The sequence below is a fragment of the Nuphar pumila genome, chromosome 3 (assembly GCF_984573655.1).
Source record: "Nuphar pumila chromosome 3, dmNupPumi1.hap1.1, whole genome shotgun sequence".
Taxonomy (NCBI): Eukaryota; Viridiplantae; Streptophyta; class Magnoliopsida; order Nymphaeales; family Nymphaeaceae; genus Nuphar; species Nuphar pumila.
Genome location: NC_143251.1, coordinates 811,111 through 832,221, shown reverse-complemented (window position 1 = coordinate 832,221; position 21,111 = coordinate 811,111). Strand labels below are relative to the sequence as shown.

At 39.5% G+C, this 21,111-nt stretch overlaps 1 protein-coding gene and 1 long non-coding RNA gene across 2 annotated transcripts; both read right to left on the bottom strand.

The window, feature by feature from the left end:
* Positions 1-4,993: 4,993 nt before the first annotated feature.
* LOC149841566 (uncharacterized) lies at positions 4,994-9,742 on the bottom strand. The gene is made up of 2 exons (XR_016430996.1): positions 8,578-9,742; positions 4,994-5,363 (listed from the first exon to the last, which is right to left on the bottom strand). It is a non-coding gene; the product is annotated as an uncharacterized LOC149841566 (long non-coding RNA).
* Positions 9,743-15,477: 5,735 nt separating this feature from the next.
* On the bottom strand, positions 15,478-18,370 carry LOC149841565 (glucan endo-1,3-beta-D-glucosidase-like). Its single transcript, XM_090001080.1, has 4 exons — positions 18,158-18,370; positions 17,006-17,994; positions 15,910-16,177; positions 15,478-15,798 (listed from the first exon to the last, which is right to left on the bottom strand). The coding sequence occupies exons 1-4, from the start codon at positions 18,228-18,230 to the stop codon at positions 15,767-15,769; spliced, it is 1,362 nt and encodes a 453-aa protein (XP_089857206.1). The 5' UTR covers positions 18,231-18,370; the 3' UTR covers positions 15,478-15,766.
* Positions 18,371-21,111: the final 2,741 nt, after the last annotated feature.

Genomic DNA, 21,111 nt, shown 5'->3' with positions numbered 1-21,111 from the left:
ATTATAGTACATACAAGTGTTGTAATGAGGATTATTAGATATATTAAGAATACTATTAATCATGAATTACTTTTATCATATTTCTCTATATTAGAAGTAATTGTTTATTCAAACCCTGATTGAGAAGGGGATGTGAATGAGCATCGCTCAACCACAGGGTTTTGTGCATTTGCATGTGACTCCTTAATATCGTGGAAATAAAAGAAACAACAAAAGGTGCTCCTATCTTCGACAAAAGCAGAGTATTAGGTTATGAAAACTACTGCTTCTGAGATGATATAGTTGAGGCAACTATTAGAAGACTTGAGAGTTCACATAATAGAATCCTCAAAATTATGTTGTCATAACAAAAGTGTAGTTTACTTCGTGGGCAATCATATGTTCCATGAGAGAACCAAGCACATAGAGATGGATTGACACTAGAAGAGTTTTTTAAGAATACCATTACATTGCCACATGTGACATTTGAGTATCAATTGACAGACTTCTTCACCAAAACTCTCCCCTCTCCTAAAATCTACTTTCTTCTTGGCAAATTCTCGGTTGTGACACTGCGAGTTTAAGAGGGGTGTTAAGATATGTATATATATATATATATAATTTTAGAATATATTTTAAGAAAGATTATAATTTTTATTTTGGTTGAGGGAAAATTGGTCTTTTGACTAATATAATCGTTGGGGCCTCTATTCTAGCCATTGAGAGCTCCTCAACAGCTATATTGGCCTTCCTCTCTCTATAGGGACCTCAGCAATCCATTCGCCAACCACCTCTTGTAGATGTCAAACCTTTAGGTGCTTGTCCTTGCTCATTGGAAATGTCTCCCCCTGCTTTAGCCTTGCAGCAAGGGATGCACACCCCTTGGTATTGAACTCGTGATGCCCTTCAACTTGAAGTGCCTTAAGCCGACCCACTTAACCAGGTGTACAAAGCCCTCAAGGGCCATTACCGAAACTACATCCCCTATGATTACAAATAATAAACCAACCAATACTTAAATAGACAACATATAATGAACTAATGGTAAACAGGGATACTAAAGACCATAACATGGTTTTGGTTTTAGTTTTCGAACATTTGAATAGTAAAGATGCAGAATTCGACATGACCTGAAAATGATGAAGATTGGCATGTCATCATTGAGTTTCTCATCCATCTATCTGGAGTCATCTTCTCTTATAGATTCCTATATCTAATGGTGTGACACCAAGCAACTGGACATGTATGCAACCATTCATTACCTCCCCCCCCCCCCCCCCCCCCCCCCATAGTTGTTATGGCTTTTCATTTCACCCCTTTGTGCAAAGCAAGAATGCAGAGGAAAAAACTGATTTCCATTATATAGCAAAATCTTTGGCCGTCCTTTATCTCACATGAAGCTATATACTTCTTTCCTTGAACTTTCTAAAACCAGAGTTTAACAAGTTTAAGGATGGTTGTACAAGAAAAACTAGAAACTGTCAATGTAAATCTACTTTTGATACCCTCAACTAGTCATTGGCATGCTTGCTTGGTGTTCCAGCACAAAATTTCGCTCCAAATTCTGAAAGAAAAAAGAAATGACCCTTCAATACTTCAAAGAAAAGACAACTCATTTTAGCAGCCATACATCAATGACCTGTACTCTTTGGATGTTCTGTTGAAACTGAGTTTTATACAACTTAAATAACGGTTTGTCAAGCTACTAAACCCAATACAAAAGACTACATTAGTAAGATAAAAGATCTTTAGAATATGAGAAATGTTTTAACTGAAAAGTAACCTCAAATTTTTAAATGAACCATGAACTGTTTTAATTTCCACGCTACGCTGTCATGCCAATTCTCACTTGTTCTCCTACTAATTGGATTACCCTGATAAGGATTTTTGTTGCTATGCCATCGATTATGATATTAATCACTAATCCATTCATAAGCAAAGATATAGTCAACAAAGTGAAAGAAAAAAAAGTAATGGATAAAATCAAACCATAAAAGAGGACTTATGTTGATGACTTGTTGGAAAAGAACCTCAGAGGTTAGTTCTTCAACATATTTCAGTAAATATATATTGTCAATTTCCGTGTTAATGCACATGTCAACCTGACAATATACTATTAACCAAATAAAGATCTCACCATCCTATCATAAACTTTTTTGAGGCCCAGCTCTGAATCACCTTATATAATGCCTACAAAAAGCAAAAAAAAAAAAAAATAGTTCCATTAAATGAAAAAGGAAGAAAGTTGATCATGCCAAGGAAAAAGAGAATAATGGTGTATATTTTATGAAATAGATCTTTAAAATAATATTTTTGATACAAACGGTTTATAAAAGCCAGACACCAAATAATAAAACTGGCTCGCATGAGTCGTGGAGTTCGGGTTGATCTCAGGAAACGGGAGAAACATTTTGTATTCCACAGAAAACTAAGCAACTCCTCATTACCTTGAAAATAAAAATAATTAATTAACTAAATGAGAGTACAGCCCTCTACGGAGGGCTTAAACAAATAAAAATAATAATGATTGGCCTTATTACAAACCCAATTGAATTGAATCAAATCAAATAAACCATAAACTAAAAAGAAAAGAAAAGAGTTTTCAGTGCTTGAGCTTCTAGTCCCTTCTTATCATTTTTTGCTTTTCGCTTGTTACTAAGGGCTCAAAGGGCCTTTTGAGAGGACCTTTTGGGGACCTCAGAGAGCTCTTTCAGGGTACTTTTAAGGGCTCACCGCACTATCAACCACTTTTCTGCAAAACAAAAAGACAAAACGAGCACAAAACACAAAAAAACTATGCAAAAAAGTCTAATATTAGTTCAAAGAAAAATTATAAAAACAAGAATCTAACTACTACTAATAAACTAACTACATGTACAATTATGAACTAACAAATAACAAACTAAACACTAAATGACAAAATAGCAAAACAAACTAACTAGCAAGAATCTAATCAACTAAAAACAACTTATGAAACTAACAATCAAACTAGCTACTCAACAACTAATTATCAATTCGACCAAATGAAAAACAAACTAAATAAATTAATCACTAATTAATTATGAAACAAAAAATAAAATAAAGTGCAGTAACTAATTAACCATAACAAAACACGCTAACCATGACCTTTGTGAGAGAGTGACTAAAACAAAACAAGTTAATTTGATTAGTTTTGTACTTTAATTGTTATATGCTTGAACAATTGCAACCATTGGGAGAGAGTGACTATTGGGATGGCCTCCCAACAGTCATCTTATGACCACATGACCTTACAGATGGGACGGAGGATAAGAAGATGGTAGTAGATGGGACGGAGGATAAGAAGATGGTAGAGAGAGAGAGCAAATGGATGAAGAGGGCGGAGATGTGGATGATGATGATGACTTTTAGACAACATCGTCTTCAAGAGAGGCTCCAGAGGGAATGAGATGCTCTCTGTCTCTATCACGACTTTACATTTGAACTCCCCTCCCCTTTTCCTCTCTCCCTCTCGAGCTGTCACCACCTCCGTTGAGCCAGACTATCTCGTAACTAAAACCCCTCCTCTTATTGCTCCTCGTTACTCTTCCTCTTCACAAGTGTATTCTATTCACCAATTTATATGTTTCACTATGCCACAATCGTGTCATGTCATTCAAATTTGGAGTATTAAGTATTAACCATAAAAATTGTGTCCTTTATGACTTTTCCCAAAATACCTCGACGCTTCAAAAAAAATTCAAGAAATTTTATACACGTTTTGCCTCAAAATTGTTATTCATGCACCTCTACTTAAACAGTGCCTAATCTTTCTTGCGTTACAAAAAAGACACCTCAACAAAATCTCTCTCTCTCTCTCTCTCTCTCTCTCTCTCTCTCTCAAGTAGCTTAACTATTTCACAAACGATATATATTTACACATTATAACCATAGTAACTGGGTGTAACATTAACCTCTCTTTTTTCTTCGGTTAATTTTTCCACCATTTTCTTCTTCGGGTTCAAGTGATATAAAAATGTATTCACTTTGCTTTAGCTTTTTTATGTATTTTTATTTTATTAAAGATATGTGTTAAGTTCCCGGTCTCACAGGTAGGTTTGGGTTTGAACCTAAGTCTAGGTTAGGTTGGGTAAGTTAAAAACATGTTCAGGTTGAATTTAGGTTTTGATAGAGTTTAGTAAAAAAAAAAATCGGAAATTTAAGAGGGGCTTCTAGACAGGTTAGGCTAACTTGGGTAAAAATATTCAGACTTTAAGGCTTGTCATTTGGAAGGTAAAATTCTTGAAAGTTCTGAAATTTTCTGGGGATAGGGTTCTTTTTGGATTCTGACAAGCTCTGAGAGATTAATTTATTTCTCTTAAAATATAGCTCAAAAAATATGAAAATTTTGGAGAAAACTTTGGATTGGCTAGGGAATGTTGGATTAAAATTTGGGGTTTAAGGACTTTAAGGCCATAAAGATAAAAATATGAGAACACAGAAATTAGGTTTGAATCTAAACTGAGATTTGGTAAAAATAAGTTTCGACATCATATTTATTTCTTCTAATGAGTTTGGATCCTATTTTTTGTGAGTAGTCTAAGGACAAGTAGGTGAGTCTAGGGTTAAATTTGCAAGCTTGTACTAGGTCAAGTTTGAGAGAAATGTTCGGATGTAGTTAAGACAAATTCAACAAATTACAACAATAAAATGTTAACTTGTGACTCAGTTAACGAATCTAAGGAGGCTAAGACCGAGTTCAGGAATAAGACTTGAGCTTAGCTGACTTACTAAGGTTTTGAAGGGCTGGCTAGAGAGTCGTCTAAGGGTCCATGATTGAAAAATGGTTCAAGAAAGTAGACTTGGTTGTCACGAGTTGGTTCCATCAAATTGCTTTATATTGTTGCATGGTCTAGACTTAGGCTTGCACAAAATCCAACTGGGTTGACCTACAAGAGGCCTAGGCTCACTACTTGAGAATAAATGAGGGCCAATGGGTAGAGGTGAGGAAGGCCTAGGGGCCAAGAGAGAGAAATGTCCCTTAAAGAGGAGACAATTTTGGACTTCAACTTTGTATTCAGATTTCCATATCCCTTAAGTTTGGTGGCCTAATCCAATAGAGCTTACAAGGTAGATGCCCTATATATAAGCCTTAACAAAAGCATTAAATCATAATGCAAATAACAAAAAAGATTATTAATAGTGCAAACTTCTAAGAGCCCCTTAGAACCTACTAGTCTTAAATAACACTCGAAACCCTCATGAAGCCCGGGCATTCAAGAGGGGAGGTCGACCTCCCTAGGTGGGGCCCACTTGGATGGCTGGCTCTTGGGAACTCCTTTGAATCTGATCATTTCAATGTTGATCCACTTAGCTCCATTGCTCTGATCCGTCCCCTGTCGAGTTGGATTGGATCTCTTCTTGATCTGCTCCATCCAACACCAATGTGGATCCGATTTTAGTTAGATATGTATCAATGTCCAAATACTAATGTCAAAAAAGATTGGCAAATACCTGTATGGCTTTATTTATTTATTATTTTAATTAAAATTTTAACGTCAACCCAAATTTATCACTCGATTATTTGACTTAAGTCTACTGTCTACGTATAGATGGATGAAAGAGTAGCTAATATATACTATATAAAAGTAAAAGTAAAAGCGTAGCCATGACAAGATTCTTTTTTTCGTTCAAGGATATTTTATAAATGTTTAGTTCCGTTTGCCCTTAACATAACGTGTGTAACTTGTTTTTTGTCTCTATCCAAACGTCTCCTATATAGCGTTTCATCAGGATTTTTTACTTAATTAGAACAATATTACTAGTTAGAATATTCTAGAACTCACGTCACTTGTAAATCCTCTCATATAAGCCTTATTCAAATAGATGGAAGATGTAAATCCCCATTGAAAGGGTAGATAAATATTTTTCTCGTTTTGCTGTATTAAATCCCAACTAAATGGTACATTATCATCTTGTCGAAAAAATATTCATTTTAGATCCCATTTATTCTTTTGCATTTTCTTAAATTTGTGTTAAAAGAAGAAATATTGTGAATATACGATGACTTGCAACCTGACCCGACCCTCTCCTAATTAGGTCCATACGCCTAACGGGCAAGTCATAGGTTTTTGTGTTAGACCCCAGACCGACCCTAACCGGGCCTAGGCCTGACTCCGTTGGTCAAGGGGTAGGGCTTGACCAGGCGTGATCCGTCAAGGGCCTGGTCAAGCCCATCCACTAAAAGGGCTGGGCCATCCTGGCCCACCCATTGATTAGTCCTACTCTCCAGTGGAACTTTTGGAAACTACAAAGGCTAATCTACAACATTATTTGTTCATTATTAAGCATTATCTATTGAAGTTATTTTATAATTTTGTCTCTTTTTCTTCCTTTTTGTATCTCTTTGATTTCATAGTTATATATATTTTGTGCTCCTTTTAAGCCTTAATCTCTTTTAGGTTATTATGGCTTTAAAAGTGTGTTTTAATTATATAGCATGTGTAGAATTAGAATATTACTTATACCCAACATACATACGAGCACTCGAACTAATTACCTAAGATATCAACATGGTCACACAATTTTAAGGTAAACTGATCCGTCAAGAATTTTCAGCACACGTTATTTTATTTTATTTGCATGTTTCTAAATAAAAATCCACAAAAAAAATTTAATAAACAAGTATCATTACATAATAGATACTCTTGCAATATATTTGTTTTTTAAAATAAGTTCATATTTTCAACTTATAATGATTTAGTTGGATTTTTTAATTGTCTAACAAAATATCAAATTTTATCACATCCTTTTTTAAGAAAAAACAGATTATATTTAAATCTACAACAAGATGATTAATTACATGATAAAGTCTTATTATATGTATATGGCAACTCAGGGATTGTTATGCTATCTTTATGGTGCGTGCTCTAGTCTTTGAAGATGAAAGTACGCAAGTCAAAATAAATGGATGTATCTAGGATAGATTTTAAATTCACTTGATTTCCTAGACATGTGGACTATAAAAAAAAAGAAATATTTTAATACTATATATAAAATTATGAAGAGAGTTGTAGCATGGTTGCAAAAATGTTAATTTGATATGGAATGTAAGTTAATAGAATTCATTTTTTTTTATGGTGATTGATGGTGAAACGTATATAGATCAAACAAAAAGGTGTTTTAGAAGAGTATCCTCCTCATCTATGCAGATTGAAGAAAACGCACTATGATATCAAGCCAGCTCCACGTGTGGTGCGGTTAAATTTTTTATTATCTCTTTTTTAGTATTTGGCAAGTTTTAAATTCAGGTTTTTGCTTGTTTGTGAAAGTGAATTTTTATGGTTTTGCTATATGCGGATAGCATATTGGCATAGGCTGTAATACGGATAGGGATGGCAGTGGACCGGGGGAAAGCGGGGCCCCGCCTCGCCCCGTTTGGACCGGGGATGGAGGGTATGAAACGGGGATGGAGGCGGGGACGAAGGTTAAAATCCATCCCCGTCCGGGGGTGGAGGCGGGGATGGACGTGCACGTTCCCCCGCCCCGCCCCGCCCCGGCCCATCCCCGCCCCGGCCCATCCCCGTCCCGGCCCCGCCCCGCCCCATCCCCTTCCCGGCCCCGCCCCATCCCCGCCCCCAACCCTTATACTCTTAGTTGTTTTATTTACTAACCCTAACTTCCTAATCCTAACCCTGGAGCCGCCGAGCAGGGCCATCGTCTCTTCCCCTTCCCCAATCCCCATCCGCACTGTCATTGGAGCCGGGCTGTCGCCGACCACCATTGGCCGTCGCCGACCACCGTTGGCCGTCGCCGACCATCTCCTCCCTCTTTTCTTTTTCCTTTCCCCGTCTGTAGCCTTGCATCGTCGGAGCAATTTGACTGTTTTCCATGTGGATGAATTCATTTATCATCAACTGGAATATTAACGTGAATGATTTGTAAGTAGGGATGCAATTTGACGGGGACGGGGACGGGGACGGGGACGGGGACGGGGCGGGGACGGGGACGGGGACGGGGCGGGGACGGGGCGGGGACGGGGACGGGGACGGGGCGGGGGTGGAGGACATGAAACGGGGATGAAGGCGGGGGTGGAGGATAAAATCCATCCCCGCCGCGGAGGCGGGGCGGGGGTGGAGGATAAAATTTTGAGGCGGGGCGGGGGTGGAAACCTTGTCCCCCGCCCCGCCCCGCCCCACTGCCATCCCTAAATACGGATGAAATATCTAGTTTAAGTAATGAACTGCCAACCAATTCCATTTAAGATGATGAACTTATTGGATCAAGTATAGAATCTGGATTCAATATAAGATTCAGATTCAGATTCAGTGTGGCCACAGGGTCTTAAGTTTGGAACCGTAAGAGACCACAAACATTGTGGTGAGACCCATATCTCATAGGATACACAATACATTTGAAAATCCAAGAACCACAATCTTAGTGGTGCCCCACACACACACATCTCATTGGATTCCTAAATCCAAGCAGACTGTTATGTTGGAAAACAGGGTAAATATTTTCAGAGCTGGATAAGTGAGTGCATCGAGGAAATCCCCCTGAAGTTTCAAAATTAAACCTCCCTCACTTAACTGCCCACACAGAAGTTTCAAAATTCAAACGTTGGTATGAGAGCGAGGTTACCTATGTGCATTAGGGTCAGACTAGCGTCGAATGGACATGATCTGATGGACGGCCAAGGCTCGCCCATCAGCTTGGTCCGGCAAAGCTACTGGAGGCGGATACTGCTACGTCACCGAACGGTCAAGTCCGACAACTTTTGACCGTCGTTGTGAAGAGGTTGGGCAGAGAAAACACCCTCTCTCCTTGCCATCCATCGATCCAAGTATCATGCTGCTAAAGTCAGGGATACAAGGAGGAGCGAAGGAAAACGCCCTTCCACCAATCGGGCGGTGCCTGGCGCCATGACAGAGCTGCTGCAGGAAGAGACAACAACGAAAGATTTAAAAAAAAAAAAGAGGAAATTGTTCCTCTGTATCACGGTCGTGATCGGCAATTGAGTGGAAACAATTGCAGACAATTCTTAGTCAGAAGAACGTTGTCTGCCGATCGGATGAGCCTGATGGAGTTGGTGTGAGGCAGCGGCGGTGGCATGAAAGGGATGGTCGGACTCGCGACTGGGAAGGACCAATGGTTCTTTTTCACAGCCAAGGGGAGAAAGGACGCGCAGAGGTGGTGCATGAGGATGATGGCGTAATCCTAGAAGCCACCGAATTCAGGCTTCCTCTCGACGTTCGATCGCTTGCAGGAATCTGACATCGGCAATGAGGGTCTTAACCCTCTGGTCGATGCCTTGCTGGCGCTCTTGGTACTCTCTCTTGCTTGTCAAACGATCGACTCTAAGCCTCTGTCTGTGCCGGAATCCGATGCACTGCTATAGCTGAGGGACCACTTTGGACTCCATCACGTCTGGGGACTAACGGAGAGCGAAGTGTAGAGGATCGGAGGCAGGGTCATGCTCGATCGATCGGGTGTCATCGTCTGCGCAGAGCTCGCCAAGGAGGTGCTGAAGATAGAAATCAACAGAGAGATGAAGAAGAAGAAACATAGCAAGGCCTCCGTCGGAGCGTGTGACGGCACCACGGCGACTGAGGTGGATGCTCCTCCATCGAACCCCTGCTGTCATGAGGACCCCTACTGCCATGAGAGGCAGTAGATGTCGTGAGAGCCCTTGTTGTCATGAGAGGCAACAGCTGAGGAGAAAGCTGCCCCGTCGGACTCCGCTACCATGAGAGGCGACGACTGGGGAGGAAACTACAGAGAGAAAAAAAAACTGAAAAATGAAAAGGGGAAAGGAGAGGGTTTAGGGTTTAGAACATTCGAGACACCCCCCCTTCGGTTTTCAGTTTAAGCACTTTTTAAAAATAAAGTATTTTTTTTCTTTCTGCCCTTACCTTTTCTATAAAGTATCAATTCCTTTTTGTGTCATAACGTGATTACCAGACAACCCCTACTCTATTTGAATTATTGCTATTGTGACCTCTGTTTTACAGAAGACAGACCCTTAATTTTGAGAAATTTCATAAACAGGCATGCTCTATAGAAAATATTCGAGTCAAGGTTCTTGTTCTGATTTTTTCAGAACATGTAATTTTCTGTTTAACTCTAAAAATTATGAAAAATCGGTTTTAGTGTCTTAGTTTGTCGTTTTTGCCCAAAATTGCCTTCTAACTTTTTTGATTTTATTTCAAGCTTGTTGAAAAGTGCTTTATTCAAATAGGTTTTGATCTATAATTTAGATCTTGAATTATTTTCATGAGTTCAATATTCGGTTAAAGTAATATTAATGAAATTAGATATATTAAATTTCAAAAACTCACGGTTGGTTTGGTTTTCTTTGATCTAGTTATAATCTAAAATGAATCTCTACGCTGATATGGGAGGGTTGTATTTTTATCATGCATCTATTTTTGGATCCAAAAATATTGTGTGTTTGCATATTATTTTTTGATATGCTTTATATTTTGTTTATGTTTGGATTATATTATATTTGGATTTGGTATAGCTTAGTATTGATCTAGTTTTTATTTATCAAATTTAACTGGACTAGGATCTATTAGATCAGATGTTTGGATCTTGTAAGGTGACAGACCTTGTTGAATGTAGTAAAATATTTTGGATCTATTGAACCTGTTTAGATTTTGAAAGATCCAATTGAATAAGTTTAGATCTAGTTGATTTTTTTTATACAGAAAACACCATTAAAAATACTTGCATTATTATTATACCTAAATGAGTTATTTTACGAGTTTTTTGAGGTTATTTTGATGCTAAGCAAATAACTCAACATGAATTAAGTATTAAGATCCAGTTTGGAATTATTTTTTACTAAAAAATTATGGTATTGCTCATGTACACATTCATTTCAACACAATCTGAGTCCCTCATTAGAGTACCAAACATAATTTTATGCAATAAACCCAAAAATACCATAAACATAAGCATCCCAGTCTGTTCCAGGGGTGATCTAGCCCAAACCCGAACTCAAAATACTAAAAAAAAACCTTTAGAAAACTCAAAAGTTGACTCTTAGCTCACAAGGGTTGACTCTTTTCAAAAAGGGTCAACTCTCAACATTCAGGGGTCAGTTTTTTTTAGAAAGGGTCAATTCTTTGAACACGAGGGTCGACCCTCAGTTGGCTTTACATATTGAACAATAAAAGGGCTGACACTCTGAACATGAGGGTCGACTCTTGTGCTACAAAACTGACCAACCAAAGGTGATAAATAACAATGGTCGACTCCTGCTTCGTAGGGGTTGACTCTTGTGTTTTGACAGATTTGAAAACAGACTGAAAACTCCAGAAAAACAATGGTTCAAGGATGGGTTGATGCTCATATTTCATTCTTTATACAAGGGAATCAAAACTACGCCATAGGAATTTTCAGAAACACATGCTAAACTAAAATTTCAAGATATGTATTAAGCATATGAAGTTTTCCAAAAAAAACTCATGGTTTCTCAAGAACACAAGCTTACAAAACCTCTACATGCTGCATACTTCCTAGAAGTTATGGGGGTAGGGCACTGTACCTTCTTGAAACATGCAGAAATACTCAAAATAAAAATTCAAAAACTATTCTAATTAAGTCCCAATTCGTAGAACCTCGCCAAGGCACTAATGCTCTTCTAAAAAGAATTTCAACTAGCTCAGTCCCTCCTCTAGCCACAATCTCAACCAGGTTTGAGAAGATAAGATGGAGGTAAGTGAGAGAGAGTTAGGGCGAATATGTTTGCAAAATGGTAAAGAGGAGAAAGAAGTTTTATGTGTAATGGGTTCTTAGATTAACTTTAATAAACCTTATATATAGTTCAAACACACTTAGTTGGTGGGGGTTGAGCTATCCCAGGTTAATGATAGCTGACCCTATCAAAATTACCCATATGCCCAAATAAAAATTAAGCTTCCAATTTTGCCCTTTTTAGCAAACTTAAATACCAGACTGCCATTACCAATAAAGCCAATATCTATTTCAAAATTTTCTTCTTTATCCTTAGGACAAAAATAACCTAACTCTTTTTTAGGAATATTGGGTATGTCCCTGGCACAAAAAGCCCATCATCTTTTTTAAAAATGATGATTATGCCCCTGGATCAAAATAAGGTTGATCCAAACCCAAATTTGATTGGTTTGAGACCCAAATCCTTGAGAAAAGAATATTTATTGATAGTAAATCATTTATAACTAAAAAATGCACGTATATAACTAAAATTCATTATTTATAAAATCCAAAAAAGTTAAAATGTTAGAGTATGAATCTATATTTGGTTCAGGTTTTATGTTGAATCTGGATAGTATCAAAACAGATATTTGGCCTAATAATATAATATTGTATGAGTCTTGATTTGACCCAGATAGATCCAAATAAGTATAATGTTGAATATGTTGTGTGGATCCATTTGAATTTAGAACATAAAGATATGGATTTGGACTTTAGTTAAATCCTTTGTGATCCATGGTTTTATTTAAGCTTACATGGATATCCATTTTTTATATAGATCATGTTGAGCTTGATGATAACGTCTCAAGTCAGGTTTTGGATATAAACTCATACAAATTCAATGCATTTGGATATATATATATATATTGAGTGAGTATGAAATTATATGTTTGACAAGCTTATGGTTTGAGTGTTTATTATCATATTTGATATGTTTAAAGGCTTTGAATGAGCTTATCATGTTTGGCATATCCAAATGATACTTGTGCATATTGTTTCTAGTTTGTGATAGCTTAATACAATATTGCTTAAATGCAATCTATTGGAAAAGTGAGAGTTAAATTATAATTTTACACATGCATGTGAATATATTTTATTTGCATATGATAAATAATCTTCATAAATCATGCTCCTTATAGTTTGTTTGTATTAATGCATAAGAGATATTTTCATGTGTCAGAGGCTTATGTATGCTATGTAACATGGTGTTATTAATGTTTTGGCAATCATATTTATGACTATTTAGATATGAATATACTGATCCAACCTAATAAAAATTTAAGCATATTGCATGATGATGATGCACATAGATAGTGAAAGTATTGACTATGGTGAAAGTTTTGAAAAGTGAAAGTATTTGCTATGTTTGGTAAATTATATTTTATCATGAATTCATGAGTTGATAAAATTTATAGTAATCCACTAGTGTTCATGTGGACATGATGATGTCCTATGCCATGGTCATGGAAGAGTCATAAGAACCCCATGACTAACTAAGATAGTGAGACCCACAATATGATTTTGAATAAGGTATTGCATATTAAAGATTATAATTTAAATTGTGACATGATAATAAACCTATATGGTTATGCGAAATTAGTGCATGCAAGAACAATATCATGTTAAACCCATACCATATGTAAAAAGAATCATGACTCATATTAAAAATATCACATGACTATGTGAAAAATAACTTATAGTATGTATGAAAAACATCATACTTGAAAATGAAGAAAAGTGCACATAATTACGTAGGAAATAACATACACCATGTGTGAAAACCTCATACTTGAATATGAATGATGAAAAGATCAAAATGACTATATAAAAAATAACCCATAACATGTGTAAAAATCTTATACTTGAAAATTGAATGTAAGAATTATGTGAGAAATAACTCATAACATGTGAGAAAAAATGATATATGATGCACTAGTTGTGATATAATATGGGTGTTCACCTATATGACCAAGTGAGAGATCTTGGATCCAAGAACTAGATTCAATATAAAAACTAAATCGAGTAAAAGATCCAAATTCGGTGTGAACATAAGGTCTCACTTATGGAACCCCAAAGAATCACAAATACTGTGGTAGGGGCACATATCTTATAAAATACTCTAACACACTTGAAAATCCAAGAGTCACAATCTTATAGAGGCTAAATATTTTTAGCCCCTGGATCTTCGGGTGTGAGCTCAGTAATGGCATCGAGAAAATCCCCCAAGAATTTGATTATAAAAATTCAATCTCTCTAGCTGCGCATACCATTGTCCCAGAATTCCAAAATGAACTTTGGTGAAGTAAGTTGCTTTATGGCCTGAAGACAAAAGAAAGTACTTTTTTTTTATTTCAAAAGTATGTCATACGTGTAATCATGTTTTTTTAGAACGTGTGAGTTTGGCACATAGTTAGCAATATATGAAATCCCAAAAATTCTGTAAATATTGAATATATGATTAAAAATATTTTCCATTCAAAAGGAAAGATGAGCATAAAAAAATGATTTACCTAAAAGTCATCAAATAATGTGTACAACTTTAATTTAGTTCAAATGAGGTTAGGAAACAGACACGGTATATATATTTTTTTTTTGTGGAAATCAAGTATGTGTATACGAATTGTGGGTTAGAATCCAAGATTTGACATGATCCAAATTGGAGAGATGAGGTGTGATGAAATTGGATCCATAATAGAATTTTTTATGAATGGTATTTTTCTAGACATAAAATATCGATATTATAATTTTTTTTTTTAACAAAAAAATGATTCATCTGTGTCTTTGGTTTCCAAAGTCTTATTGACAAAAAAATGTTTTAAACCTAATTTTGCTTAACTATGGTTGGGCGTAAGTATGTGGTTGTGTTTAATGTGGTTCTTTCTCCGGGTTATCCATAACTGAGGTTAGAGATATCCAGGTTTATACCAAATCTGAAACCCCCTCCCCCAAAACGTAGTGGTGATAATGGAGCCTGCGGGTGAAGAGGATGGAGGCTGCGGGACTATGTATCCGCACCTAGTAGGTTGAGACTTGACTTGGAGCTAAGAAGGCATTGGAGGAGGTATACAAGATATCATCCTCGTCAGTTATAGGGCGCTGATGAAAGCCCAAAAGAAACCCTGCATCCAAACACTTCATTTGCCTAATTTTCGTAATTTCCCTCGAATCCATGTCCGGTCTATGAATCATCACGTATATCCATACCCGTTCGTTTTCTACCTGCTACGGAAAGCCCAAAAGAAGAGAAAGCATGGTGCACACACGGGCCGGAAACAAGATCTAAGGAACAAGGATTGCTTCAAACGGACTCGGACTCGGACTCGGACTCGGACTCGGACTCGGACTGCTATATATAAAACTTGGAATGGGTATATGTATGTTCAGCTTTGAAATTGCTTATTAGAAGTAGAAGAGCTGCCAGTCTGTATGTTCAGCTTTTTCTATATATTGGAATAGGAGTACTATTTGAATAATAATAGACAGTAATGTTTTCCTTATACCCTCTCGCACGACGACCAGCCTAGTGCGACAGCTCCTTTATGATGACCTTGGTTTTTTCCCCGTGCCTTCAGAAATATTGGTAAATTAACTAGAACGTACACCAGTAAACTATATCGGAAACATACGTATCCTCTGTAATAATGTTGTTGCAGAAACTAATGGGTTCCCTTCTCACCATGGGTTTGGAGGAATTGATTCGTGTCCCTACCTCACACAAACATCATTCTGTGAGCTGTAGTAAAAAAGGGAGTCCCCCCTCTTACAATTGAACCCAAACACGTTCCCACTTGGTCATCAGAATTCATCACAAACAAGCAATAATAATAATAATAATATATGCGCTTCTCATAGAAAAGAAAGGAGGAGATAAAACAAGAAGCACATGGCCCAACACTAGACAACAAAATCCACGAGAGGAGGAAGAAGAAAAGGGAAGAAAGACCCCTAACCCCCCACACAACTGGGGGCCCGCCCCAGCATAAAATAAAGAGCTAGACGAAAAATTGCTTGCCCCCCAAAATTCTCCAACCTTTATTACAGTAATTACAATAGTAATAACACGCTCGATGCTCTCCTATTGCTCCTGCGTCTAGCTTCCTGGGTAGAGGCATGCACCATAACCTGCACCAAGAGTACAAAAGAATGAGAAAAAACAGAATGCTACCAGGGAAGAGAATTAAAAAAATTTGTATGAGAGAGAGAGAGAGAGTCAGGGGTTGCGGAACTGCATACTTGGATCATTGGTGGTGAGGGTAGCGGTCTGGCTGAAATCGCAGTTCCAGGGGTTGCGTCCGGCGGTTTGGTAGAGGAGGTTCATGGCGTAGGCAGCATGGGCAGCCATGGTGTTAGGCATGAAGCACGCACCTCCCGCTTGAATGGGTCCGCAATCGATGCCCTGACCGCAGGCGTAGTCCAGGTTGGCCTGCAACGCCGCATCGCTCACCCCGCCTTTTGGCACGCACCAAACCCTTTGTTTTGCTGTCGGCGGTGCCGGACTCCCCTGATCAAACCAGTTCGTGAACCGATAAACATCTCATGATTTATTAATTTTATATTACACCAAAAGGCAAAACTTTTATCTGAAAAAAAAAAGTAAACCAACGAGGTGCTAGGACTAGTGCTATTGTGTGGCCGGAGGAAGCAGAAGAAGCCTCTATAGCCAAATCAATGGGGCCAACTATGACGACGGCCACTTGAAAGCTATCAACAGATTAATAGTGAGAGGCCATCACCAACGGTAATAAATTATGAGCCCCCCCCCCCCCCCCACCCCCACGCATACTCTCTCTCTCGTCCATCATCCTATGACCACGCTTTACTTTGTTGTCGCCGCCTACTGATTCACTGAGTAAGTGGCTCATGTGCTCATCTCCTACTATGGTTGGGGTTGCGGGTCCCAGCCACATTAAGTTTGTGGAAAGAAGCCAAGAACGAACGGTTCAGTTACGTCACCGCCCTTCTTTATAAAAAAATAAAAGTTTTTACACCCAAAGCAGCGAAATCTGGGGATGCGATCAGTCTCGATGGATGACCGTAGATGGCACACACGACCTCTACCTTCCCTTCTTCTTCTTCTGATTTTAGGGAGTATCAGATCCACTACACACCAGACATGCCTAAAAGAAAGAAGTCGGGGAAGCACCGCTAGACGCAGCAGGACCAAGACCCAGCTGAAACACGGTCCAAAAAAAAGAGCTTAATAAACTAAAGACCATCCCCAGCAGTTAAAATTGGTCATCAATCAGTGATTTTAGGTTAAAAAAAAAAATTAGTAGTAGTAGTAGTAGAAGAAACAAATCTTTTTAGGGTAAGAGAAATCAAGACAGACCTGGGTGGTCTTGGCGAGGCCGACGTCGTAAGTGATGGTGAGGGAAGCGGGGTTGTAGAGGCCGAAGTATCTCTCGGAGGTTGCCCCACCTTTGAGGTCCTCGTCGAAGAGGGAGAAGATGTAGGTGTCGACGGACTTGGAGGGCATGAGTGGGGTGCCGACCAGAGAGCGCAGGTGAGACACCAGCCCCCCGTTGTAGGCCTTGGCATTCTCCAGTCCAGGTCCCACCTCGGTGTTCCCCCCTCGGTACGGCCACCCCGTCTCCGCCACCACGATGTCCACGTCCCGGAAGCCCAGCGAGGCCAGCGCCGAGTGCACAGCGTCCAGCTGCGCGTCAAACATGTTGTAGTATGTGATCTTGGTTCCCGGATCGAACCTGCCCTGGTTCTGCTGGAAGAGGCAGAAGGACAGGGTCTCCGGACGGGGGTCGCTCGCATAGGCGAAGTAAGGGTAAGGGTTGATGGCCAGCGGGGAACCCGTCTGCTGCAGGAAGCCTACGATCTGCTTCATCACGTCCACCCCCTCGTAGGTGGGCCTGAAGAGACCCGATGACGGAGGATCCGACTGCTGCAGCACCGCCATGGAGTGGACCGTCGTCACCTTGATCTTGTCGGCGAGGGAGGCACCCACCAGGGCGGTGTGCAGGTTCTGCATAGCCGGCAGCAGCTGGGAGACGAGGTTCTGGTCGCCGGAGGTGAGTACCTCGTTCCCCACGGAAACGAGGATGATGTTGCTGGCCGGGTAGTAAGGGAGGATGTTGGCTGCCACCCACTGCCTGGCGGCCGAGGGGTCGCCGCTCAGAGAGGGGATGTCCGCCCCGATGAAGATGCCGATCCCCGTGTTGGCCAGCGACCTGATCACCCCGGGGTCCGCTCCGTAGAGCCGGACCTTACCGATGGACGTGCTCTGCAGCAGCTTGGCTGCCGTCGCCGGCGGCGGCAAATTGTCCGCCACCTGCCCGTAGTTTACGCCGATGAAAGACTGCCCGTCTGGACAAAAAAGAAAACAACGAGAAAGAGAGAGGTGACTAAGGAGAATCAGAAGAGGGTATCAAAAGAATTTACAAAAAAATCGCAGATATCAACAACCAACTAAACCCCTAATCAATTTCTGTTTTCGGTATTGAAGAAGAATCCGGGGAATTAAATTCACCAGTGGAATGGAAAATCTGTAGGACCAAGGCGAGGAAGAAGAGAACCGCTGTTCCATCTAGATGCCTGGCCATCTCCCTGAAGAGTCTTCCAATTTCCTGCCAAACAACAGAGAAGTTCTAGAGAGAGAGAGAGACAAAAAGAGTAGTGGAATGGAAGGTGGATTTCGTCGTTCAAAAGGATTAAAAAGTTACACAGATGTGGTCACCTTGGGGAATCCCGTACGGATATGGTTCGTAAGGTGTTTTTTTTTTTTCACCAAGCAGCTGTTACTCAGCCGTAGCATTGGGGAAAAAGGAAATCGTCGGCGGTGGCATATATATCTGTGAGAACTTACCGTTCCATATTCGCCACTACTGCATGGAAAGGGAACCGTTGGTGAAAATTTATCACACAATAGTCGCACGGATTTATGGATTGTCAATTCCACTTTCGGGCGAACAAGATCAGGGTTTTTACTAATACATTGTTTGTTTAAATAATCAAGAAAATACCATAGGATGGAGATTAAAAACTGAGATATATGATTCTTTACGTATGTTGATAGAATAGAAAAATTTGTGTCGTCGTTGAAATTTTGTTTAAAAAACAAAAAGAAAAGTCACGAGTGTTACTCAAACAAGATGAAAGGCTCTATGGATGACAAATTTCCATAATATCTTGGCATATATCCATTATTTCAAAAAAATGTGGCCGTTGAGGGGTTTGTGACCCCCTTCACTATGCACGTTTTCTACAAAAACGTACATATTTACAGCCTTTTTTAATTTTTTGTTCCTCTTCCTGAATGAAACGTTTCAGATGGCACTATCCTATTTGGAATTTGGCGTTGTTTCTGACAATTCAACTGCTCTTTTCCTCTTTTTTTTTTTTTTAGAGGAGGAACATTCAACCTACTCTTTTCATGTATAGCGATAGGATAAGAATCACGATGAAATATATGAAATTAATTGCACTAGAGGAACGGATTGCCACTCCTAGCCTTCATTTTTTATTTCGTGGGCCTTCAGTTATAGGCATTTACTGCTAACGTGCTAATCATTCGATTCCGGGCAGATTAATTTTGCGTTACGCACACCATCAAATTATTTCTTCCCAACTTGGGCATTTTCGATTGATTTAAGTAGTTCGTTTAGGATGATGGCAAATTAGACGAAGAATATAGCAGTAAAAAAAAAAAAAAATCAAGCATGCCGTAGCTATAGGTGCAGCTGACCGGGTTAATAAGAGCTTGTCCATGTTTGTCACTCTCAAATCTCAATCTGCCTTAATTACCCTCTTAGCATCTCCACCTAAATCAATTGACCCAATATATTTCACTGACTTTTAGGTTGCAACACCCATACCGCGTGGACCCATGTTGCCTTGCTATTGAGATATTCCTTGTCACTTTTTGACTTGGGGTATGCTTGGATTAGATGAGACGGAACCAGCGTGAGCGTCCCATATGTAGAGAGAGAGAGAGAGATGGCTTACGCTTTTACTTGCCAGGATGAAAGGTGTCATGTATTAGGCAAAATTATGGAATCATGTCATGTTTTTAAGTCCAAAACGTGTGGCGTTTTTTATGGGGATTCGGAAAAGCTTTTTCTCTGGCGTAACTGAAAGAGAACCTACTAAAACTCCGTCTCTCTCCTCCCCCGAAAAAAAATAGGGCGATCAAAATGACCCCATTTTGTCGATTGCACTAGTTGGTGAAGATTACTCCGAAGTCGCTTGTTAATAACATTTCCTTTATCAACAGATTTCCCAAAAAAAAATAAAAAAGCGAGAAAGAAAATCTTAGTTTTTTTTTTTTTGCCCTAAATAACTCATTTTGATATCTGGTATTTGAGCCGTTCATTTCTTGACGGCTTTTGGAAAAGTTGAATCCGTATATAATCATAGGGCTTACTTGAAACTTTAATCAACTCTTTTGTGAGTGGATGACAATACGAAAAGCTCAACTACTTTTCAAAGAAAAAGTAGATTCAAGGGGTGAATTTTCGAAAATCGGATGATCGAAGACGAGTCGGCCATGTCGAGCAGACGAAAAAAAATGGCTGGGACAACTCGGAGCAGACTCCACTTGATAATAATCAGGTGGAAACTGAGCAGGCCATGACCACAACCACGACCGCGACGTGATTGAACCTCAGCCATTTGAAGTGCCAGCTCCTCCATTCGCCAAAGCAAAGCACAAAAACAACCGACTTTTGCGTACTCAGTGAGCATGCAGGAATGTTCTCTCACTGCTCCTTTTGATTGCATCCTCCCAGAGCATGAGTTGTTGAGCCAAATTTACGATTTCACAGCGATGGAGTCATGGGACTACAGGAGTCGGTGGCAGATGGGAACCAAACCAACGGTCTATCACTGACAATTACTGCCAAAAGGCCACAACCTCCTACTTGGCTTTTATGATACCTTCTGCTTCGGTTGTTTGGTATAAAAGATAATGCTTGCGTTCAAAACTCGTGCACTAGGGGCCGTTTGATTGCATTCGTACAAAGGGAAACGTTGCCATGCTGGCTGCTTTTTTTGTTGTCTATATGGACAAACTTGTCTGAGAATAGTTGTCACACTCAAAGGTCTGACAGTCTTTATGTAGAAACTAGTTTAAAACGACTCGCATAATTTTATTGGACGTTTGGAAGGGCGTGGAGAACGGTACAGAATCGGCTGTTTGATAAATATCTCCGTCGTAACTACTTATTACAGGCAATCAAACGGCTACCCGGAGATTGATAGATCTCCCACTGTTTCAAACTAGCTTCCCTGTCAGTAGTATTTGAAGTAGGGGTGGCAATTTCTGACACGAACCGCCAACCCGACCCGCCAACCCGCCTCTTAGGCGGGTTCGGGTTGGGCTTAAGCCAACCCGTTTAATAAACGGGTCGACCCGTGTAACCCGTTTATTAAACAGGTCGGGTTCGGGTTGGGGGTATGCCAACCCGCCAACCCGTTTAATAAACG

Coding starts and splice junctions, on each gene's coding strand:
- LOC149841565 (XM_090001080.1), bottom strand. CDS start 18,230: ATGGCCAGGCATCTAGATGGAACAGCGGTTCTCTTCTTCCTCGCCTTG. Junction 17,995..18,157: donor ACAGATTTTCCATTCCACTG/GTGAATTTAATT, acceptor TTTTTTGTCCAG/ACGGGCAGTCTTTCATCGGC. Junction 16,178..17,005: donor GCCTCGCCAAGACCACCCAG/GTCTGTCTTGAT, acceptor TGGTTTGATCAG/GGGAGTCCGGCACCGCCGAC.